Source organism: Aulonocara sp. 'chitande type north' Nkhata Bay, linkage group LG18, assembly GCF_057382095.1.
Source record: "Aulonocara sp. 'chitande type north' Nkhata Bay isolate Kocher_YH1m ecotype deep benthic linkage group LG18, A_spYH_male_GT1.1, whole genome shotgun sequence".
NCBI lineage: Eukaryota > Metazoa > Chordata > Actinopteri > Cichliformes > Cichlidae > Aulonocara > Aulonocara sp. 'chitande type north' Nkhata Bay.
This window is the reverse complement of record NC_141361.1, coordinates 28,874,689-28,891,843: the sequence shown is the minus strand read 5'-3', so window position 1 is coordinate 28,891,843 and position 17,155 is coordinate 28,874,689. Positions and strand designations below refer to the sequence as shown.

Genomic DNA, 17,155 nt, shown 5'->3' with positions numbered 1-17,155 from the left:
AGAACTCTACATCACTCAGCCCTCTGCTTCCTGAAGTGTGGACACAGATTGAAAATGTGGGAGTCTTGCTGTCCACTACAAAGGACACTGAATCAAACATTTGTTTAAGGTTAAGTGGGATAGGTTTACTGTACATTTCTGAAGTCCTACTAAATTCAAAATAAGAATCCCCAAGAATATTGAATGAAAAAAAATCGACTTTTAGCAACAGAAACATAATATCTACAAATGTATCTATTTAGATTGTAAGCCCAACAAGGGACAATTGTTGAAAATTAGCAGTAGCTATAAACCTGTGTGCGGTACATCAGTTTCATGTCTTGCACTTGAAATATGTTAAACTGCACTGTCCCTTTTAAATAATAAAAAAAAAAGATCACTTAAGCTCCCTTGTTGCTATAACATATGAAATGACCATCATTTTGAAAAGCAAGCATGTTGCCTGCTAGACTGACCCCCACAAATGTGGCCCAGGATGTCCTCCTGACAGTACAGTAGGACTGTTTTTAAGATTGTTCTGTCTAACAGCTTTTGCAATCAGAATTATGATCTGAATTCACTATTGTATATTGTATTGCATAATTGTTTGCTTGATGTAAAGATCTCAGACTTAAGTAAATTAATTCACAAAAATTAATTGCTGGTTTTTAGGAGGAATAGTAATCAGTGTTCTTTGTTTTGTTTTTTATTAGCTTATGTACAGCGCCTCTATTTTTGTATAATTCCTTCCTCTAGATTTGGTGGTGAATAGTCAGCCTACAATTCACACATACAATGGTCTTTACGGTACTGCAGCGTCGTTGCCATGCCAACAGAGATTTGGTCGTCAGCTTCCCTTCCGTAGCAGAAAAATGCTAAGCAGGAAAAGTGTGGGATAAGACTGCTTTGCATAAAATTACCCAGACAGACTGCCTGTCGAGGCAGGCGAGTGTCCTGTGAAGTTGCTCCCACACACTTTTCAGGCTGTTTTAAAGATGGAAGCCACGCTGGGTGAACAGACTGCTGTGGGTTTTTCAGCGGGGACTGAAGGACCTGAACAGCGACAGGAGCTGGAAGCCTCTGACGAAGCTGTCACGTTCATGTCCGGCATCGGTGAGTTCGCATCCAATTTAGGCTAATATGGTCGGTAGGAAACAGCTGAGTCCAAAACTGCCTGAAAAGCAAAAAACCGTGAAATCATTACAGATATTTGAATCTGTCCACTTTGGCTTTACCTTCTGTGTCCCTTCGCTTCTCAGAGCCTGCCGAGCTGCAGAAGTGTGTGTTTGCAGACTCGCTGGTGACTGTATCAGAGGGGGGGAGAGAGCTGGGGGAGTTCAGTGTGACGGTGGAGTTTGCCCGGAGAGAGCAGCCATGCATGATGCTTCATGCTCAGAGCCACGGAGCCATTGATGACTGCCCCTGTGGGACAGCAGTGACAGGTGACAGTAGGCAGAGGATGCTAGGACAAACTGATCTTTGCCGTTTCCTGTTGTTAGTATTTCTCTTCATACCCTTTACTCTGTTTAAGCCTACCTAACGACTGACCTGGACGTGCTGGAGGAAGATCACCATGAATATGTCAAGGTGAGTCGCTGAATCCTTTCCGGGCTGTTTCTTTTTACATTGACTCAGCTCAGCAGATGCATTAAGTGGAAATATTGCACCTTTGATGTGCTTCTATACTTCTCTCCTCAGCTCGAGGGCCATAGTGTGGACAAGAGGTGTCACATGGTGCAGTGTGATGGGCAGATGGTGATCCATAAGGTTACGACTGTGGGAGAGGTCAGATAACCACTGCTTTATAGGTCAACTCACTAATATATTAATGAAACAGTACCACAGTCATTCAAAGCAACTTCCACGCTCTCTTTGCAAGAGTTAGTCCAGTATTTACAAAATCTTTACTTACTGTTGCGCATTCACTGCATGTTGTCATTTGTGTGTGTGTGTGTGTGTGTGTGTGTGTGTGTGTGAGTGAGTGAGTGTGAGAGTTTGCTTGTGTCAAAATTGGGGACTTCTATCAGCTCACACACCAGTCAATTTAGGACACCTCTCCCTTTGGGGACCAAAACCACCGTCCCCAATTAGATTTACCTCTAACAACTTTCAGCATGCTCTACAACGTATTTTAATCCAAAAATCTCACCAGTCCCCAAAAGTGACATTTTTTAGATTTTTTGTGTATGTGTATGACATTGCCCCCCAAAATTTTCGCAATCTGCGTATAACTCTATGTTTCCCCTAGTGGAAGTGTGTGAAATTGCAAGAATTTCCACTGTCCCCAAAAGTGACATTTCTTGGATTTTTGTGTGTGTGTATTACCTCTCCCTAACCCTTATATTATTATAGTGTAAGATTTCTTTTAATTTACTGATCTTTGTTGAAAATCTTATTCAACATTCTTTTGTATGAATGGTTTTATATAAACAAACATTTGTTCTCTTGACTAAATAACAGAAATCAGTAGACTATTTAGTAGATAATATTTTCAAAGGGTAAAGAAGACACTAGAAAATACAAAAGAGTCATATTTCACGTAATTATGATATAAATAGTTTTAATATTTTTTAAAGAGTTATTTGGCATGATGTGACGCAGATGCATGAAATAATGGAGCACTTTAGGTTCATATTTGCTTTCTGAACTGCAGCTTGACATAAATTACTCTAAATTCTTGATACTTGTATTGCAACATATTTAAGATGTTTCTTGAAATTCTGTTGAATGGTGCAGGGATCCAGAATTTGGTGAAACAGCTGAGCTAAATTTAAATTTCAATGTTAATACCTTTTAGGCAGTATGTAAAATACTGCCTAAAAAGCATAAAAAGTCACAAGCATATGGCATAAAACTTAATTCTCACCAAAGTCTCTTTAAGAGCTGATCAAAAACTGTGTAAGACAATGGTCATTACATATGGATCATGACAGACAAAAATGATATCCTGGATACAAGCAGGAAAGATTAGCTCCTGCAGCATGGTTGACTGGGCCTTAGAGATATGTGCAGAGCTTGACTCAAGTCAAATTCAAAGTCAGCTTTATTCTGAAAACCCACATGTACAGATGATACACAGGAATTTTAAATTGTAATGCTCCCACGGTCTACAGTGTACAGTGAACAACTTAAAGATAAAAACAAAACAAAAGTCCTATGTACAACATAATACAATGAACACTAGTGTCATACAATCAGAGTGCTTTCGGGAAAGAGTTCGTGTGCAAGTGGGGGTGGGGCAGTCAGTCAAAGGGCGATGTTTAGAGTTTTGTATGTCTGTCGGGTGGGGGGGATCAGAGGAAAGAGATGAATGCAGGTCTGGAGTTCGTGTGTGTGAGAGTGAAGAGGGACAGAGCAGGGACAGCCTAAAGGTAGGGGAGGTGAGGTAAGACCTCTATGTCACCATAGGCCTTGATCGCAGCCATGGAGGTGTGTGCAAGCAGCAGCATGTAGAGCAGCTTTAAAAGTATGAAGAGTGATTAAAACATTTTTTAGTTTCTTATACCTATATCTTAAGTGTCTGCTGACAAGTTTCAGAATTTTCTGTTTGAATGTAAGAAAGTTATTTAGTAATAACTGCTAATACTGGTTTGCTAGATGTGCCCTTGATGATTTGGAATAAAAAGACTTGAGCTAATTAACCCGAAAAAGCTAGCCACATATAAGTTACACATTCAGAGCTGTCTTGGATTAAACATCAAGGGATGTTTGAATGAACCAAACTTTCAATATTTTAGGGGATTTCATTTTTTTATGCTTTTATGATTCTAAAATAATAAAATATGTTTATTAGCATCCTCAAGTTTTTCATGTGCAAGCTAACAATGAGGATTATCTTTTTAATTAAGAGAGGCTAATGAAACGGAAAAAATAAATAAGCTTTATGAAGGGGAATATTATGTTATTTGTTTAATTTATTTATTTATTATTCTGAAACAAAGAAACACAAATAAGCTGCAGGATTGTGAATGTCCCCATTTAGGTTAAAGTGGAGTGTATTCCCCAAAAGTCATAAGCATATGGCATACTAATGACTATAGTTGGATATGTTGCGGGATTTTTTTTTCTAAAAATAGTATCATGTCCCTTTTTCAGTATAAATCTACCCATGAAGTCTGTAAACAATTTATCAATGATTCCCACACTCAAGTAAGGGTCTTCTGTTGTGTGACGGCTGTATGCGGACAGGAATAGGACCCAAAGGTGCAGACTCCAGAGACAAACTTAAACCGAAACAGCTTTAATGCTGAACTCAAACATAACATAACTGGAAAAACTCAAAATAAAATAACACCACTGGACTGACAAAACACACAGCAAAATAAACGGTAGATCGCGACACAGACACAGAGAAACACAGAGCTAAAATACACAGAAGGAGCAATCAGGGAATGGGTAACAGGAGGGAAACACAGCTGGGGCAAATCAGGCCTAACGAGACAAGGGGAAGCAAAACCAGACACATTAACATCAGACATGGACTTTCAAAGTAAAACAGGAAACCCATAACACAGACTGAACAAAAGACACAGACTCACATGCAGGCACTACAACAGAGTAGGGATGGCACGATACCACTTTTTTATTACCGATACCGATATCATAAATTTGGATATCTGCCGATACTGATATAAATCCGATATATCTATTTTTTAAACTGTTTTTGTATAAGTTCAAAGTCAAATTTAAAAAGACAGAACACTAAAGCTATTCTCTTATACTTGCATGCAAGAAAAAGACTGCACCCAAAATATTGCTCAGTTCAACAATGCATATCTCTTTATTTAAACTTTAGCACTGTTTAGCTGTCACCACTATCAAAATATCCATCCTGAAAGTGCGCAACATAATGCAGAACTTTAAATGTCGAAGTATTTAAAGTAACATTCATCAAAATAAAAGTGCAACATTATGCAGAACTTTAAATCTCAAAGTATAAAGTAACATTAATCAAAATAAAAGTGCAACATTATGCAGAACTTTAAATCTCAAAGTATTTAAAGTAACATTAATCAAAATAAAAGTGCAACATTATGCAGAATTTTAAATCTTGAAGTATTTAAAGTAAAATTCAAGTAAATAAAAGTGCAACTTTATGCAAATTTCAAAACCCCTTTGGTACTGAAAAAAGTTGCAATTTTAGCAGAGCAAACAACATTCTTGTAATAATGCAGTTGTAACTTTTTTTTCCACTTTAACATGAGAGGTAGGTTCTTCTTCAGAAAGATCAACATTTCAACCTTCTCAGCTGTCAGCCTGCTTCTCCTTTCATTAATGATAATGGAGGCTGTACTGAAGAGTCTCTCACTCTCAATACTTGTGGTAGGTGCACAGAGAAATTTAGCTGCTGTAGAAACCAGAGTGGGAAATCTAAGTTTGTTGACTTGCCAGTACAGCAGTGGATTATCTGAGCGTTGAATGGTTGGCTCACTAAGGTAAGTTTGCACTTCAATGCGTGCACTTGTCGTGGCTAACTGAGGAACAGGATCTTGAGTGTTTTTCTTCAGGATTTCATCAAAAACACTTTCAAGTCTGCTTTGGCTGGAAGATTCCACCCGTGGAGTCTTCTTTGCTGGCTCCAAGACTGCTGATGTCCCCTCTGCTGGCTCTGAGGAGTTTAATGTAGTTCTCAAAAACTCCATCTTCCTCACCTCTGCCAACAAAGCATCTTTAGCTTGTTTTGAGGTTTCTACACTCGTGAAGTACCTGAAATGAAAAAAGTCCAAACTTGAATATTAAACAATCATTAAATTTATCATTAGTATCATTCAGCAGTGTGATTAAACTATCATTCCTCATTCTTGCTATTTATTCCATGCCCATTATAAAGACCTCAACATACTTTGCTGTACTACTCTGAATCAGACAATACATGTTATAATGCGCAATGGTGGTGTCCTGACTGAATGACAAGTCTATCACAACTAATCTAGAATGTCCTCACCATTTTCTGACACACTCTCTCTAATGCACTGTCACTTACACACACACAGACACACACAAAACAAGTTGATCTGTTAAAATAACATGAGTGAAGCCTTACATACCTGTCTTTATATCTTGGATCCAGCAGTGTTGCAACTGTGTATAGTGGCTCGGATTCCACGTCTCTGAAGCGTCTGTTAACCGCTTCGAGAAGAGTGCCTTTCATTTTCTTTATTCCATCGTCGGCCTCATTTTCTCGGGAGAGCAGGCGCTTAAGGACGCAGACAATAGGGATGACATCAGATGCAGATGAGGATGATGCGCTTACCTCCTTTGTTAACTCCTCAAAGGGAGCTAGAGCTGTCAGGACCTTTTCCAGTAACCCCCACTGCTGTGCACTAAGTGTGGCAGGCAGATCATACTCTGCAGAATATGCACACAAGGCTCGCTTCTGTTCTGTGAGGATCTTGATCATATAATATGTGCTATTCCATCTTGTTCGCACATCTTGTATCAGACGTTTGGGTGACATGTTCAGCTCCATTTGAATGTCCTCCAAACGCGAATATGCCTGTGGTGAGTGTTTGAAGTGACCCACTATTTTTCTGCCCACTGTCACAGCATCACATACACCACGTTGTGCAAGCAGTCCCTCATTCACCACAAGTTGCAAAGTGTGCGTGAAGCATCCCAAACTTGCAACACCTAGCCGGCTCATTGCCTTTTTTATATTGCTGGCATTGTCTCGCAAAACAACGTGGACTTTATTCGTCGGAATTTTCCACGCATTTAACATTTCCTCCATAGCTGCAGCGATGGACTCTCCTGTGTGTGAACCACAAAACTCTTTGGCCTGCAACACTGCTTTTTGCATTGTAAAACTCGAGTCTATCCAGTGTACAGTCAGGCTTAGCAGGGACAACGGACAAACGTCCGAGCTCCAAATATCAGTCGTCATGCTTAACGTGGGAATTATTTCCAAACTTTCGGAGATGAACTTGTGCACCTGTTTGTACTTGCCTGGGATAGCTTCCTCCGAGATGAAATGCCGGTTTGGCAGCATGTAGCGAGGCTCTAAATGCTCAATTAAGCGTCGAAAACCATCATTTTCCACAACGGAAAGGGGCTGGTCATCAAGCACAACAAATTCAACCATTTTCTCCGTTATCAGCTTCGCTCTATTGCTTTCCGGAGGGAATTTCTCACGTCTCTGAATATTTTCCAAAAGCGTTTGTTGATATGGTACACTTTTCTGCTTAGCTTTGGAGGCCAGGCTAAATTCCGCATACTCCTTTGCGTGGTGTTTCTGTAAGTGTTTAATCATGTTTGTGGTGTTAAAAATCCCCACACTGCTACCACCTCGCGAAACACTTGCATCGCATAAGTTGCATTCGGCAGTCTTGCTTTTTTCGTCTTTTAGTTTGAAATAAGTCCACACTGCTGACATGATGGCTCTGATGGCCTCTCCCACACGATAACCGCTCGATCACGTGACGCATATTGCTCTGACGTGCTAAGGTCATGACCTGGGTTATACCATGTTAGCGAGTTTTTGAGGTGCTTTTGTAACATTCACTGGATCGGATAAAAATTTTAAATTTCTCTCCGATATCCGATCCAGTAATTTACGTCAATATCGGACCGATACTGAATATCGGATCAGTCCATCTCTACAACAGAGGGAACAGAGACGTGGGACCAGGGCAGACACAGACACTGATTGGATGTGGGGATACAGCAGACAGGGGAGACAGCAACTATGGAACACAGACAGAAAACCAGAACACTAAAACTCTAACCAAACCCCACCCAGAGAACCTAAACTAAGAATCCTTCATTATGTCTAAGATTTGAAAATATGGAACAAATACCAATCAGAATGAGGACTAAGATAAAGCAATCCATCCCCCAAATCATTACACATACCTCAACATATGCATATGTTTAATAATCAGAGTTCATTGTATTTACCAGTTCCCTAAGGAAGGTTTCTCATTGAATGTCCCCATTTAGGTTAAAGAGGAGTGTATTTGTGTTAGAAACGTCCTCAAAAGTCATAAGCACATGGCATACTAATGACTATAGTTGGATATGCTTTGATTTAAAAAAAAAAATGGTATCATGTCCCTATTTTCTGTATAAATCTACCCATGAAGTCGGAGAACAATTTATCAATGATTCCCACACTCAAGTAAGGGTTATGTTGTAAAATCCTTCATTATGTCTAAGATTTGAAAATATGGAACAAATACCAATCAGAATGAGGACTAAGATACAGCAATCCATCCCCCAAATCATTACACATATCTTAATATATGCAGATGTTTAATAATCAGAGTTCATTGTATTAACCAGTTCCCTAAGGAAAGTTTCCCATTGAATGTCCCCATTTAGGTTAAAGCGGAGTGTATTTGTGTTAAAATTGTCCCCAAAAAGTCATAAGTATATGGCATACTAATGACTATAGTTGGATATGTTTTGGAATTTTTTTCTAAAAATAGTATCATGTTCTTTTTCAGTATAAATCTATCCATGAAGTCTGTAAACAATTTATCAATGATCCCCACACTCAAGCAAGGGTTATGTTAAAAAAAAAAAACCTTCACTATGTCTAAGATTTAAAAATAAGGAACAAATACCAATCAGAATGAGGACTAAGATAAAGAAATCCATCCGAAAAGTATTTACACATACCTTAACATATGCAGATGTTTAATAATCAGAGTTTATTGTATTAACCAGTTCCCTAAGGAAAGTTTCCCATTGAATGTCCCCATTTAGGTTAAAGCAGAGTGTTTTTGTGTTAGAAATGTCCCCAAAAGTCATAAGAGTCAGGTGTACCAATAACTATTGTTGCATATGTTTTTGCAATTTTTAAATGGAGGTATATTTGAAAGGCCAGCCGATTATATCTCTCAGCTGGCCTGGGAACGCCTTGGTGTTCCCCCGGATAAGCTGGAGGAGGTGGTTGGGGAGAGGGAGGTCTGGGCTTCTTTGATTAGGCTGCTGCCCCCGCGACCTGGCCTCGGATAAAGCGGATGAAGATGGATGGATGGATGGGTATATTTCTGTATTTAGTATTAATCTACCCTTGAGATCAGTGACAAAACCGTTTATGGTCACTGATTGTTAATGACGATCAGTTAATGATCACTGTACTCTGGTACTATATCAATTCAATTTCATTTATGTATATCCCTTTTGATTGTCCTCATTCAGATTAACGCAGTGCATTTTTGTTAGAAATGTCCCCGGAAGTCATAAGAGTCATCTTCTTTGGCAGTTTTTAATTGTCTCTTGTCTATTTGTTATTCATGTTAAATCTACTCGTAACATCAGTGAAAACTAAAATTAAGATATCCATTTTAAAATCGTACAGCTTGTCTTATCACTCACAGATATGAGCTAAAGGATATTTTGATTGGTTCTAATGTAGGTTAAAGCAGTGTGTTTATTAATAATTAAATTAAATCTTTTATGATAGGTTTGGATAGTTTCTGAAAATCAAATGAACCCTTGGTAATTGTGTACAAATTACCTGTGTAAACAATTCATAGTTGAAATTAGAAATTTCTTTTAGTTTAAATAGAATATAAAAACTAGTTTAACTGTCTAATGTTTGCCTATTTAACTTATGTTTATCTACTCAAGACTAACCAAGCTGAAGCAGCATCATGAGAAATGCCTGAAACGTGAAAAAAAATTGATCTCCAAAATCCAGATTCCTCAAGCAATGAGATTGAGTCTCTTCTGTCAGGTATGGAGGCAACAAAACCACAATAGAATAAGAAAACGGATCAAGATGAAGACAGGGGACCAGGGACTTCTTCCCAGTGAACATATTTGGAAGCAAAGTTCTTGCCTTACAATTTGCTGGTAACAAACACTCAATACTACAGATGATTTTTTTTATCCAAGTTTCTCTGCATTAATGATGTGCATATAAACTCCCAAAACAACACAGCAGTAACAAATGCAGTCAAAAATTTAAATTGTTCTGTGGCCGAGACGTTGGACATAGTTTTGATTTCTTCAAGATAAATAGAGACCTTAATTGGAGCACTGTAACAAAAAAAAAATTTCCCCCAGGGATCAATAAAGTATTCTGATTCTGATTCTAATTAATTATTGTTTAGATTATTGTTAGATTGGGTAGTTAACCTTACATTGTACTTTGAAGGAACTGCCTTTAAGGGAAGTAATAGCCCCAAAACTGACATAAAATAACTTGTGTATGTGTGTATTGCTGAAGACCCAAAAGGGAAGTAAGGTCCCCAAAAGTGGCATAAAATAGTTTGTTTATCTGTGTATCGCTGAAGACCCAAAAGGGGACATTAAACATTCCCAGTCCCCAATGGGAAGGTAAAAATACTGTCTGGACAAATGTTGCTTAAAATGAAAATCTCAAGTGATTTTTTATTTGTGTGGTCTTGGAGGAGTAAAACTGAGTTGCCAGCTTGCTTCTAAACCATACAGAAAGTGGTGTCCCCAAAGGGTGGGAGTTAAGATATGCAACCCCAAACGGGACTTAAGCGAGTGTGTGTGTGTGTGTGTGTGTGTGTACAGGAGGTGACAGAAGAGAGCATGTCCTATCCCATGTCTGTCCTGAGAGGGCTGGTAACTGAGGGCTCCAGCTTGCTGCTGATGCGCCTGATCGCTCTGAGGAGGAAGATGCCAGAAAACATGACGTTTGTCTCCTTAGACCCAGGATTACACATAATTAACACCTCTTTTGTAAGTCTTTATGCCTGTGTAAGACATCCTGGTCCATCAGTAACTTGTTTGAGTACTGAGCTCTGATTGTGGTCTCTTTTGTGCTCAGAGAGAGCTGGGTCAGAGGCAGCTAGAGGTCGGGGGTGAGCTCCTGGATGTATTTGGGGTAGAGAGGATTATTCAGTCCATGGAGGGCAGCCCCAGTACCTGGCAGTGCTACTTCCTGGATGATGGGTAAGCTTAATATATGTACCTCTCCATCATCCCACACATGTTGGACTGTGTTACTGCCTCCCTCTGTGCACCAGACAGACTGCAGCTGCCCACTGTTGAGTTTCATGTTTATATTACCTACTGCTGATAGGAGGTCACTAATGTAGACTAAACAACAAATCATTTTAATCACACAATAGCACTACTTATTGAATGCTTCCCTTAATCACAAGGGATCCATTAGTTAGGAGGTTAAAAGGAGAGGACTGTTATCAGCATGGGCAACCAGTATGAATGAACCATCAGTGATTCCCCAGTGGTTGGGTTTATTTAACTTGTAGAAAAAGGTAGTTTAAATTACACAAAAGATTGCCACACTTGGACTAGCAATCTCTTAAAAAGACCAACAAGGTTAGATTTCAAGTCACTGACTTAAAGCTAAATAAGTAAATTAAGCTAACTCACCTTAGCTGCTCCCAGTCCAGAAGCAAACAGAGTGAGGTGGAAGGGAGTGCAGTCATTATATACTCTGTGCCAGGTAAGTTCAGGTATGGAACAAAGGAGCCCACCAGTGATAAGAAAACTCCGACAGTAAGTGAGGTTAAAGAGGTGTGGATGAAACAGGGAAAGGGGTAAATAAAAGAAGAATTTCTACTATTTCCCACATGTTTGATTAGGCATCCTTCCTGGTACAACCCTGCTTGTGATTTATGTCACCTCCTGGTCTTAAACTAGAGATCTTTCACATGTTAGCCAAAACTATTAACCACTGCTAATGGAGCCATTGATGCTTCTTCTTTGTGGGTCCAAACTATAACATTAGCTATAGTAGAATAGTTAACTGCTTTGTGTCCTTGACATCTTAGGAACTATTCAGTTTCTAAAAATGATCATTTTGAAGGGAAAGGTTCCCATAAAGTGTAGATATACATACGGAATAGGACACATCTGATTTTTGTATGCGAAAGAATATTGGTGATACATGAGAACTTTCTGGTTTAACTCAAGCGGTTTCTGAATAACAAGTAAGTGCTATTATTGTTGTTATGTGTTACACTAGTGCTTTCAATTTGACTCGTTATATTCTCTGATCAGGCATCTGGTGACCAGAGTTCAGGTGGGGTCACCAGTCACCATGAGACTTCTAGAGTTGCCATCAAAGGCAGAAAAAGGTTACACACATCCCCCACACACATATTCACACATAAGAGGTATGATTCCAATGAAAGATTCAGTGATATTTGTGTATTTGTAATTTTACAGTAGATTTCAAGAAGATCCCCCTTGTGTGGGAGGAAGACATGCAGATGCGTTCTAAGTTTCTGGACAGAAAGGTAGCCGGTCATGTGCAACAGGAGATTAATACTAGACTTCCATTACTCTACTGACCATCTGAGCAGAAAATGAATGTGTGTTTATGTCTTGTTTTGGCAGGAAGAGCTTAAGGCCGACCACTCCTCATACTTGAGACAGCATCCAGAGATTCGAGCACTAATATCTGACTTCCTGCAGTTGCTGTTGTTGAGGAAACCAGACGACGTCTTTCTGTTTGCCAGAGAGTACTTCACCCCTTTTGCCTCCAATCATCCTGCAGACGCAGACCAGGAAGCCCAGTCCCTCTAGTCACATTATCACATGCATAGCTGGACTGGCCATCGGGCATACGGTGGGCCGCTGGCGATTTTTTGTTTTTATGGGCCGATGGATTTTTTTTTTTTTTAGGAAGGGTATATATAATGAAAGGTGTTGGATCGGCCAATTAATAATAATAATGGATTGGATTTATATAGCGCTTTTCAAGGCACCCAAAGCGCTTTACAATGCCACTATTCATTCACTCTCACATTCACACACTGGTGGAGGCAGCTACGGTTGTAGCCACAGCTGCCCTGGGACAGACTGACAGAAGCGAGGCTGCCATATCGCGCCATCGGCCCCTCTGGCCAACACCAGTAGGCAGTAGGGTAAAGTGTCTTGCCCAAGGACACAACGATCAGGACAGAGAGCCCGGGGATCGATCCGGCGACCTTCCGGTTACAGATACGCTTCCCAACCCCCTGAGCCACGGTCGTGGTCATGATCGACTCTGGGCTGGACCAATTACAGCCGAGGAGGCTGGATGCACCCTCCCCCTTGTTTAGCAATCACGTGATTTTCGCGCATTGCATGCCGGGAACTCGTGGCAAAACAATCCAAGTACCGCATCAAATGCAAGCGTTTGCAGCACCGCAAAACGTTCATTCTCCGGTTCCAATACCTTCTTGTTTTTTCTTTGCCGCACAAAAAAGGAATGTACAAAACAAAAGGAGAACAATGCCGGTCCGTAAAAAGACAGACTCGACAAAAAGACAAAGAAAAATACGAGGAAAAAATCAAACCAGTGAAAGGGTCAGACCCTTACGAGCACACAGAGGGACAAAAGACGTCAGCGTGCTGCTCAACTTTCACCACGCTCAGATTTATAATGATACGGTTCTTGGAGTGAGTGCATACACTCATGAAGTTTAGTAACTTCAGGTCACTGCAACAAGCCCAGGTACAGTTTACCGACGGATGGGTGCAGGACCTTGAAATGCACCGTGTAGAACGAAAGACCATCGTACGAACAAAGGTAAGTTTACCAGTCTCACAAATCGTCGTCATAAATACACATTCGTTAACCGTTTATTAATATAACCTTTGAGCTCAACGGTAATTAATTAGTAGTGGAAATCATTTCTGGTAGCATTACAGAAATGTAGCAATGACAATAATAATGTATGTTGTAATCGCACTGGACAATTAGTGATACAAAACAACTGTTTTATCCTGTGAATAAAAGTATATGTTTTTGTCAATGTACCATGGTAATAACAGAAGCGAAGCGCAATATTGTGTCAGGACAATTTACTATTTATGCACAATAAACAAAGGAGCATAGCGCGACAATTTCTGTTCAGTGCCAGACTTGCTTGTAACCTATATCACCAATTATGTTAAGAAAAATGACGTATTAACTACTACAAAACTCTGACCTTTGTGGGAATGCTTGGAGGAGACCAACATGTGAGCTGAAGTGTTCTGAGACGTTATATTTGGTATATCCAGACCATCCGTTGGCTCTTACTTCGGAAACATGGCTTAAAAATTTTCTCTTCAACGACGTAATCCGATAAAAAAAAAAAAAAAATCTCTTTACCCGTCGGCTTCCCGTGGCTGTCATGCGACCGGCTATTGCAGTTAATAATACAACAGCTTCTTGGCATTTTTTGGGTTTCTTTTTATCACTGTGTAACTGAGTTTAATTGAACGCCTGCGTGCGCTAGTACCTCTTGCCACAAGTTCCCAGAATCCTTTGCGGTTTTACCCCTGAATGATGTCACATTTTCAATCTTTATCCTGGTGGGCCGGTCTCTAGTCAAAATGCCCGGGCCGATTTTTTGTCCCAGTCCAGCCCTGCTCGCTGACTTTCCATAGTCGTTGATAAGCGAAGCAGACTCTGACCCTGCGTCCCATATTTGATGAGTTAGGAGTGAGAACGTGTTGCAATGTATATATGTAGGTGTGGTTTGGCTCTAGAAGAAATGCGAGTTTCACTTGTGATTACACTTCAGCGGAAGTATCAACAGTGCATGCATTAACCTGAACATGGACAACAGCAGAGGTAGGCAGTAAAGATAAATATTTTGTTACTGTGCTAAGTAGAGTTTTAAATTTACATCTACTTCACTTGAGTAGGTTTTTTTCATTTTCAAAACAGGCTCGTTACTTTCGGTTTGACGTGTTTGAATGGAGTCATTACTTCGTCATTGCGAGAAACACATGAAAGGCAGTCCTGCTCGTGCATTAATCACCAAATGTGGTATAAAAAGAGATGAAAGAGGCAAACACATGTGCCATAGTTAGGGGTTTAAGTGGGCCTTTTTATTTATTTATCATCAGCAAGGAACAAGTGACTTTTAATGTCATAAACTTTATGGACAGGATTATACTTCTACTTTTTAACGACAGCACCCTCTACTGGTGCAGTTTGATATATGGCATTACAGGAGGCAACAATTACTTGTGGCTGGAACGACTTCGGGTGTCCATAAGTTATGTTTGCGATACTTCAGCATCTAGCTAGCCCTACCGACGACCAGCGAGCATAAAGGGAGTGAGGTTTTTTTTGGAGTGTCAGGTAATTTCAAATGCAACATTTCTATCAGCTCAACAAACAGAAAACACACGAACTGTTTGTGTGCAGTTTCTTTTCAGTGTTGCTAGCTAAAGGCCCAGCTGAGAAGAAGGAGAGAACAGTTTTCAAATGAAACAAGTACTTTCTAGGGTACGTGTTATGGAGGGACTAAGTGGGGGTAGGTTTTGATTATTGATTTTCCAAATAAAATCGATTCTAGATTGAGTAACACGATATCGATTCAGTGTAAAAAATAATTACACTGTTAGATCCCAAGTACCCTGTGATTACGTGTAATTTCATTTATACGTGTTGTGCCAAAAGTGACTTGAGTTATTTAGTTGATGACGTTTTCCTCTAACCCAGGGGTCTCAAACTAACCACCCGTATATTGACGTGAAAAAAATATGATGGAGTTTGGCCCTTGAAGTTACTTTTTTGTGTTAGAGAGGATTTGTTTGTTGTTGAGTGCAATGTTAAAACAAGTTGTGTTGCCAGCTCATTTAAGTTTGAGACCCCTGCTCTAACCCATTTACAACTGGACTAGTTATGGGAAATGAAACTGGTTATAAATACCAAGGCTGTAAACATGTTTATTCCTACTGTAGTGTTCGACATTTTAACTTTCTGTCTGTGAGGACTGAGTTACATTTGCAATTACCAGCCAAAATGGCAAAACAATGTTTTGTTCAAAAACAAAAATAAACAAATATCTTCAAGGAAATCCTCTGATCACACTTTTCTGCTGTCACACAGAGTCACCTTCTGCTCATCCACTTGAATAAGTGCCTTTCGTTCCAGCCTGTTAAGGTCATTTAGGAAACAAGCCTGTATTAACTGGTGATAGTTACAGCTTGACTCATGCAGGTGCCTGCTAATGATCTACTTCGTGGTGGTGCTTTATAGGATGGGGACAAATGTGGCAGATGGGGACATGCAGCCTGAGGAAATATATCCCCTTTTACATTTGGGTAGGACGGAGAAAACCAGGGTGACTTCTGAGAGGTTATTAGTTATTCTCTCAAATATTATCTTTGAAAAAGAAAAAAACAACAAAAACAAACAAAAGAATCCTCATAAACTTGATTGTAGGACAGAGTAGTTATGCAATACAGGTCCAGCCTGCTTCCTCTTTGATAGGTACTGATGGTGCACAAAACAGTTATATAAGCAAAATATATTTGTTATCAGTAGTATTATTATTTTGTCTGTCACTTAACATTTTAGACAGAGAAGATCTGAATTATTTGGTTAACGGACTGTCATACATTTCATACAGCTACATTTTGAATAGAAATTACAACTATGTCTGAGTTTGCAGTATTATGGCATCAACATTTATGTCTAAACAAATTTTTCCCAACAAGTTGTTGTAATACACATTTTAGGCTACAGGGCACACATGAAATTATCATTCAGGCACATTCACATTTCTTGCTAAATTATTGCTTTGTTTCCAGCCATTATTAATTACTGCAGCAAGTACAGTAGCTTACAGAAGAATGAAAGTATTTGCTTTGAGGAGTTGCATATTCTTTTGCAGAACATAATGCAATGAAGCAGGGCCGCTGAATCATCTGTGCGCACACTCTCAAGGACACCAAAAGAGGTAACATGCAATAACTATTACATTTAAAATGAAGACTTTGTAAGATAATAAAACCTGTGTGCTGCTGTTAGTTGCAGTTGTGATATTTAAACTGTGTAATTGTCTGTAATGCAGACTCAGCATGTCTGCCAAAGACATTGTGAGGAGAAATAAAACAGCCATCCAAACGATTCTGTCTGGAGACTACAGGCTGATCCTCAACAAAGTTTATGAGAAGGAGCTGATCACTGAACGGGAGTACAACATTCTTAAAAGTATCGGCGGAAAAGATGTGGAGGGACACATTGTTGAGCTCGTGGATAAGATCATGAGTAAAGGAGACGATACCTGCAGAGCTTTTCTGAACTTCCTGCAAACTGATGAAGACATTAAAAGTACTTCCCCTCAGCTGAAGGACTTAAAAAATGACATCCTGTTTTTACATGGTAATTAAACACACACAGAAAAGTTGTGTCTGAGATCATATTCTGGTTGGATGTGTAACTCTGTTTCTCTCTATGTTCTGTCACAAGACGGCTCCAGTCAAATGGAGGTGAGGTCCTACTTCTGGAAATACAGAG

General features: G+C 39.6%; 2 protein-coding genes across 2 annotated transcripts; one reads left to right on the top strand and one right to left on the bottom strand.

The window, feature by feature from the left end:
• The first annotated feature begins 904 nt into the window (after window positions 1–904).
• On the top strand, window positions 905–17,012 carry LOC147308887 (ciliogenesis-associated TTC17-interacting protein-like). The gene is made up of 11 exons (XM_086272133.1): window positions 905–1,092; window positions 1,239–1,421; window positions 1,511–1,566; window positions 1,678–1,764; window positions 10,471–10,638; window positions 10,727–10,851; window positions 11,926–12,002; window positions 12,094–12,164; window positions 12,265–13,441; window positions 16,530–16,595; window positions 16,710–17,012. The coding sequence occupies exons 1-9, from the start codon at window positions 975–977 to the stop codon at window positions 12,451–12,453; spliced, it is 1,074 nt and encodes a 357-aa protein (XP_086128259.1). The 5' UTR covers window positions 905–974; the 3' UTR covers window positions 12,454–13,441; window positions 16,530–16,595; window positions 16,710–17,012.
• On the bottom strand, window positions 5,506–6,622 carry LOC147308888 (zinc finger BED domain-containing protein 4-like). Its single transcript, XM_086271503.1, has 2 exons — window positions 6,027–6,622; window positions 5,506–5,632 (listed from the first exon to the last, which is right to left on the bottom strand). The coding sequence occupies exons 1-2, from the start codon at window positions 6,620–6,622 to the stop codon at window positions 5,506–5,508; spliced, it is 723 nt and encodes a 240-aa protein (XP_086127629.1).
• Window positions 17,013–17,155: the final 143 nt, after the last annotated feature.

Excerpts from the sequence above, each read along its gene's own strand:
- LOC147308887 (XM_086272133.1), top strand. The coding sequence starts at position 975 with ATGGAAGCCACGCTGGGTGAACAGACTGCTGTGGGTTTTTCAGCGGGG. Across the intron at positions 10,852-11,925 it reads TGCTACTTCCTGGATGATGG|GCATCTGGTGACCAGAGTTC; the intron begins GTAAGCTTAATA and ends TTCTCTGATCAG. Across the intron at positions 12,165-12,264 it reads CTAAGTTTCTGGACAGAAAG|GAAGAGCTTAAGGCCGACCA; the intron begins GTAGCCGGTCAT and ends TTGTTTTGGCAG.
- LOC147308888 (XM_086271503.1), bottom strand. The coding sequence starts at position 6,622 with ATGAGCCGGCTAGGTGTTGCAAGTTTGGGATGCTTCACGCACACTTTG. Across the intron at positions 5,633-6,026 it reads GATCCAAGATATAAAGACAG|AGGTGAGGAAGATGGAGTTT; the intron begins GTATGTAAGGCT and ends CTTTGTTGGCAG.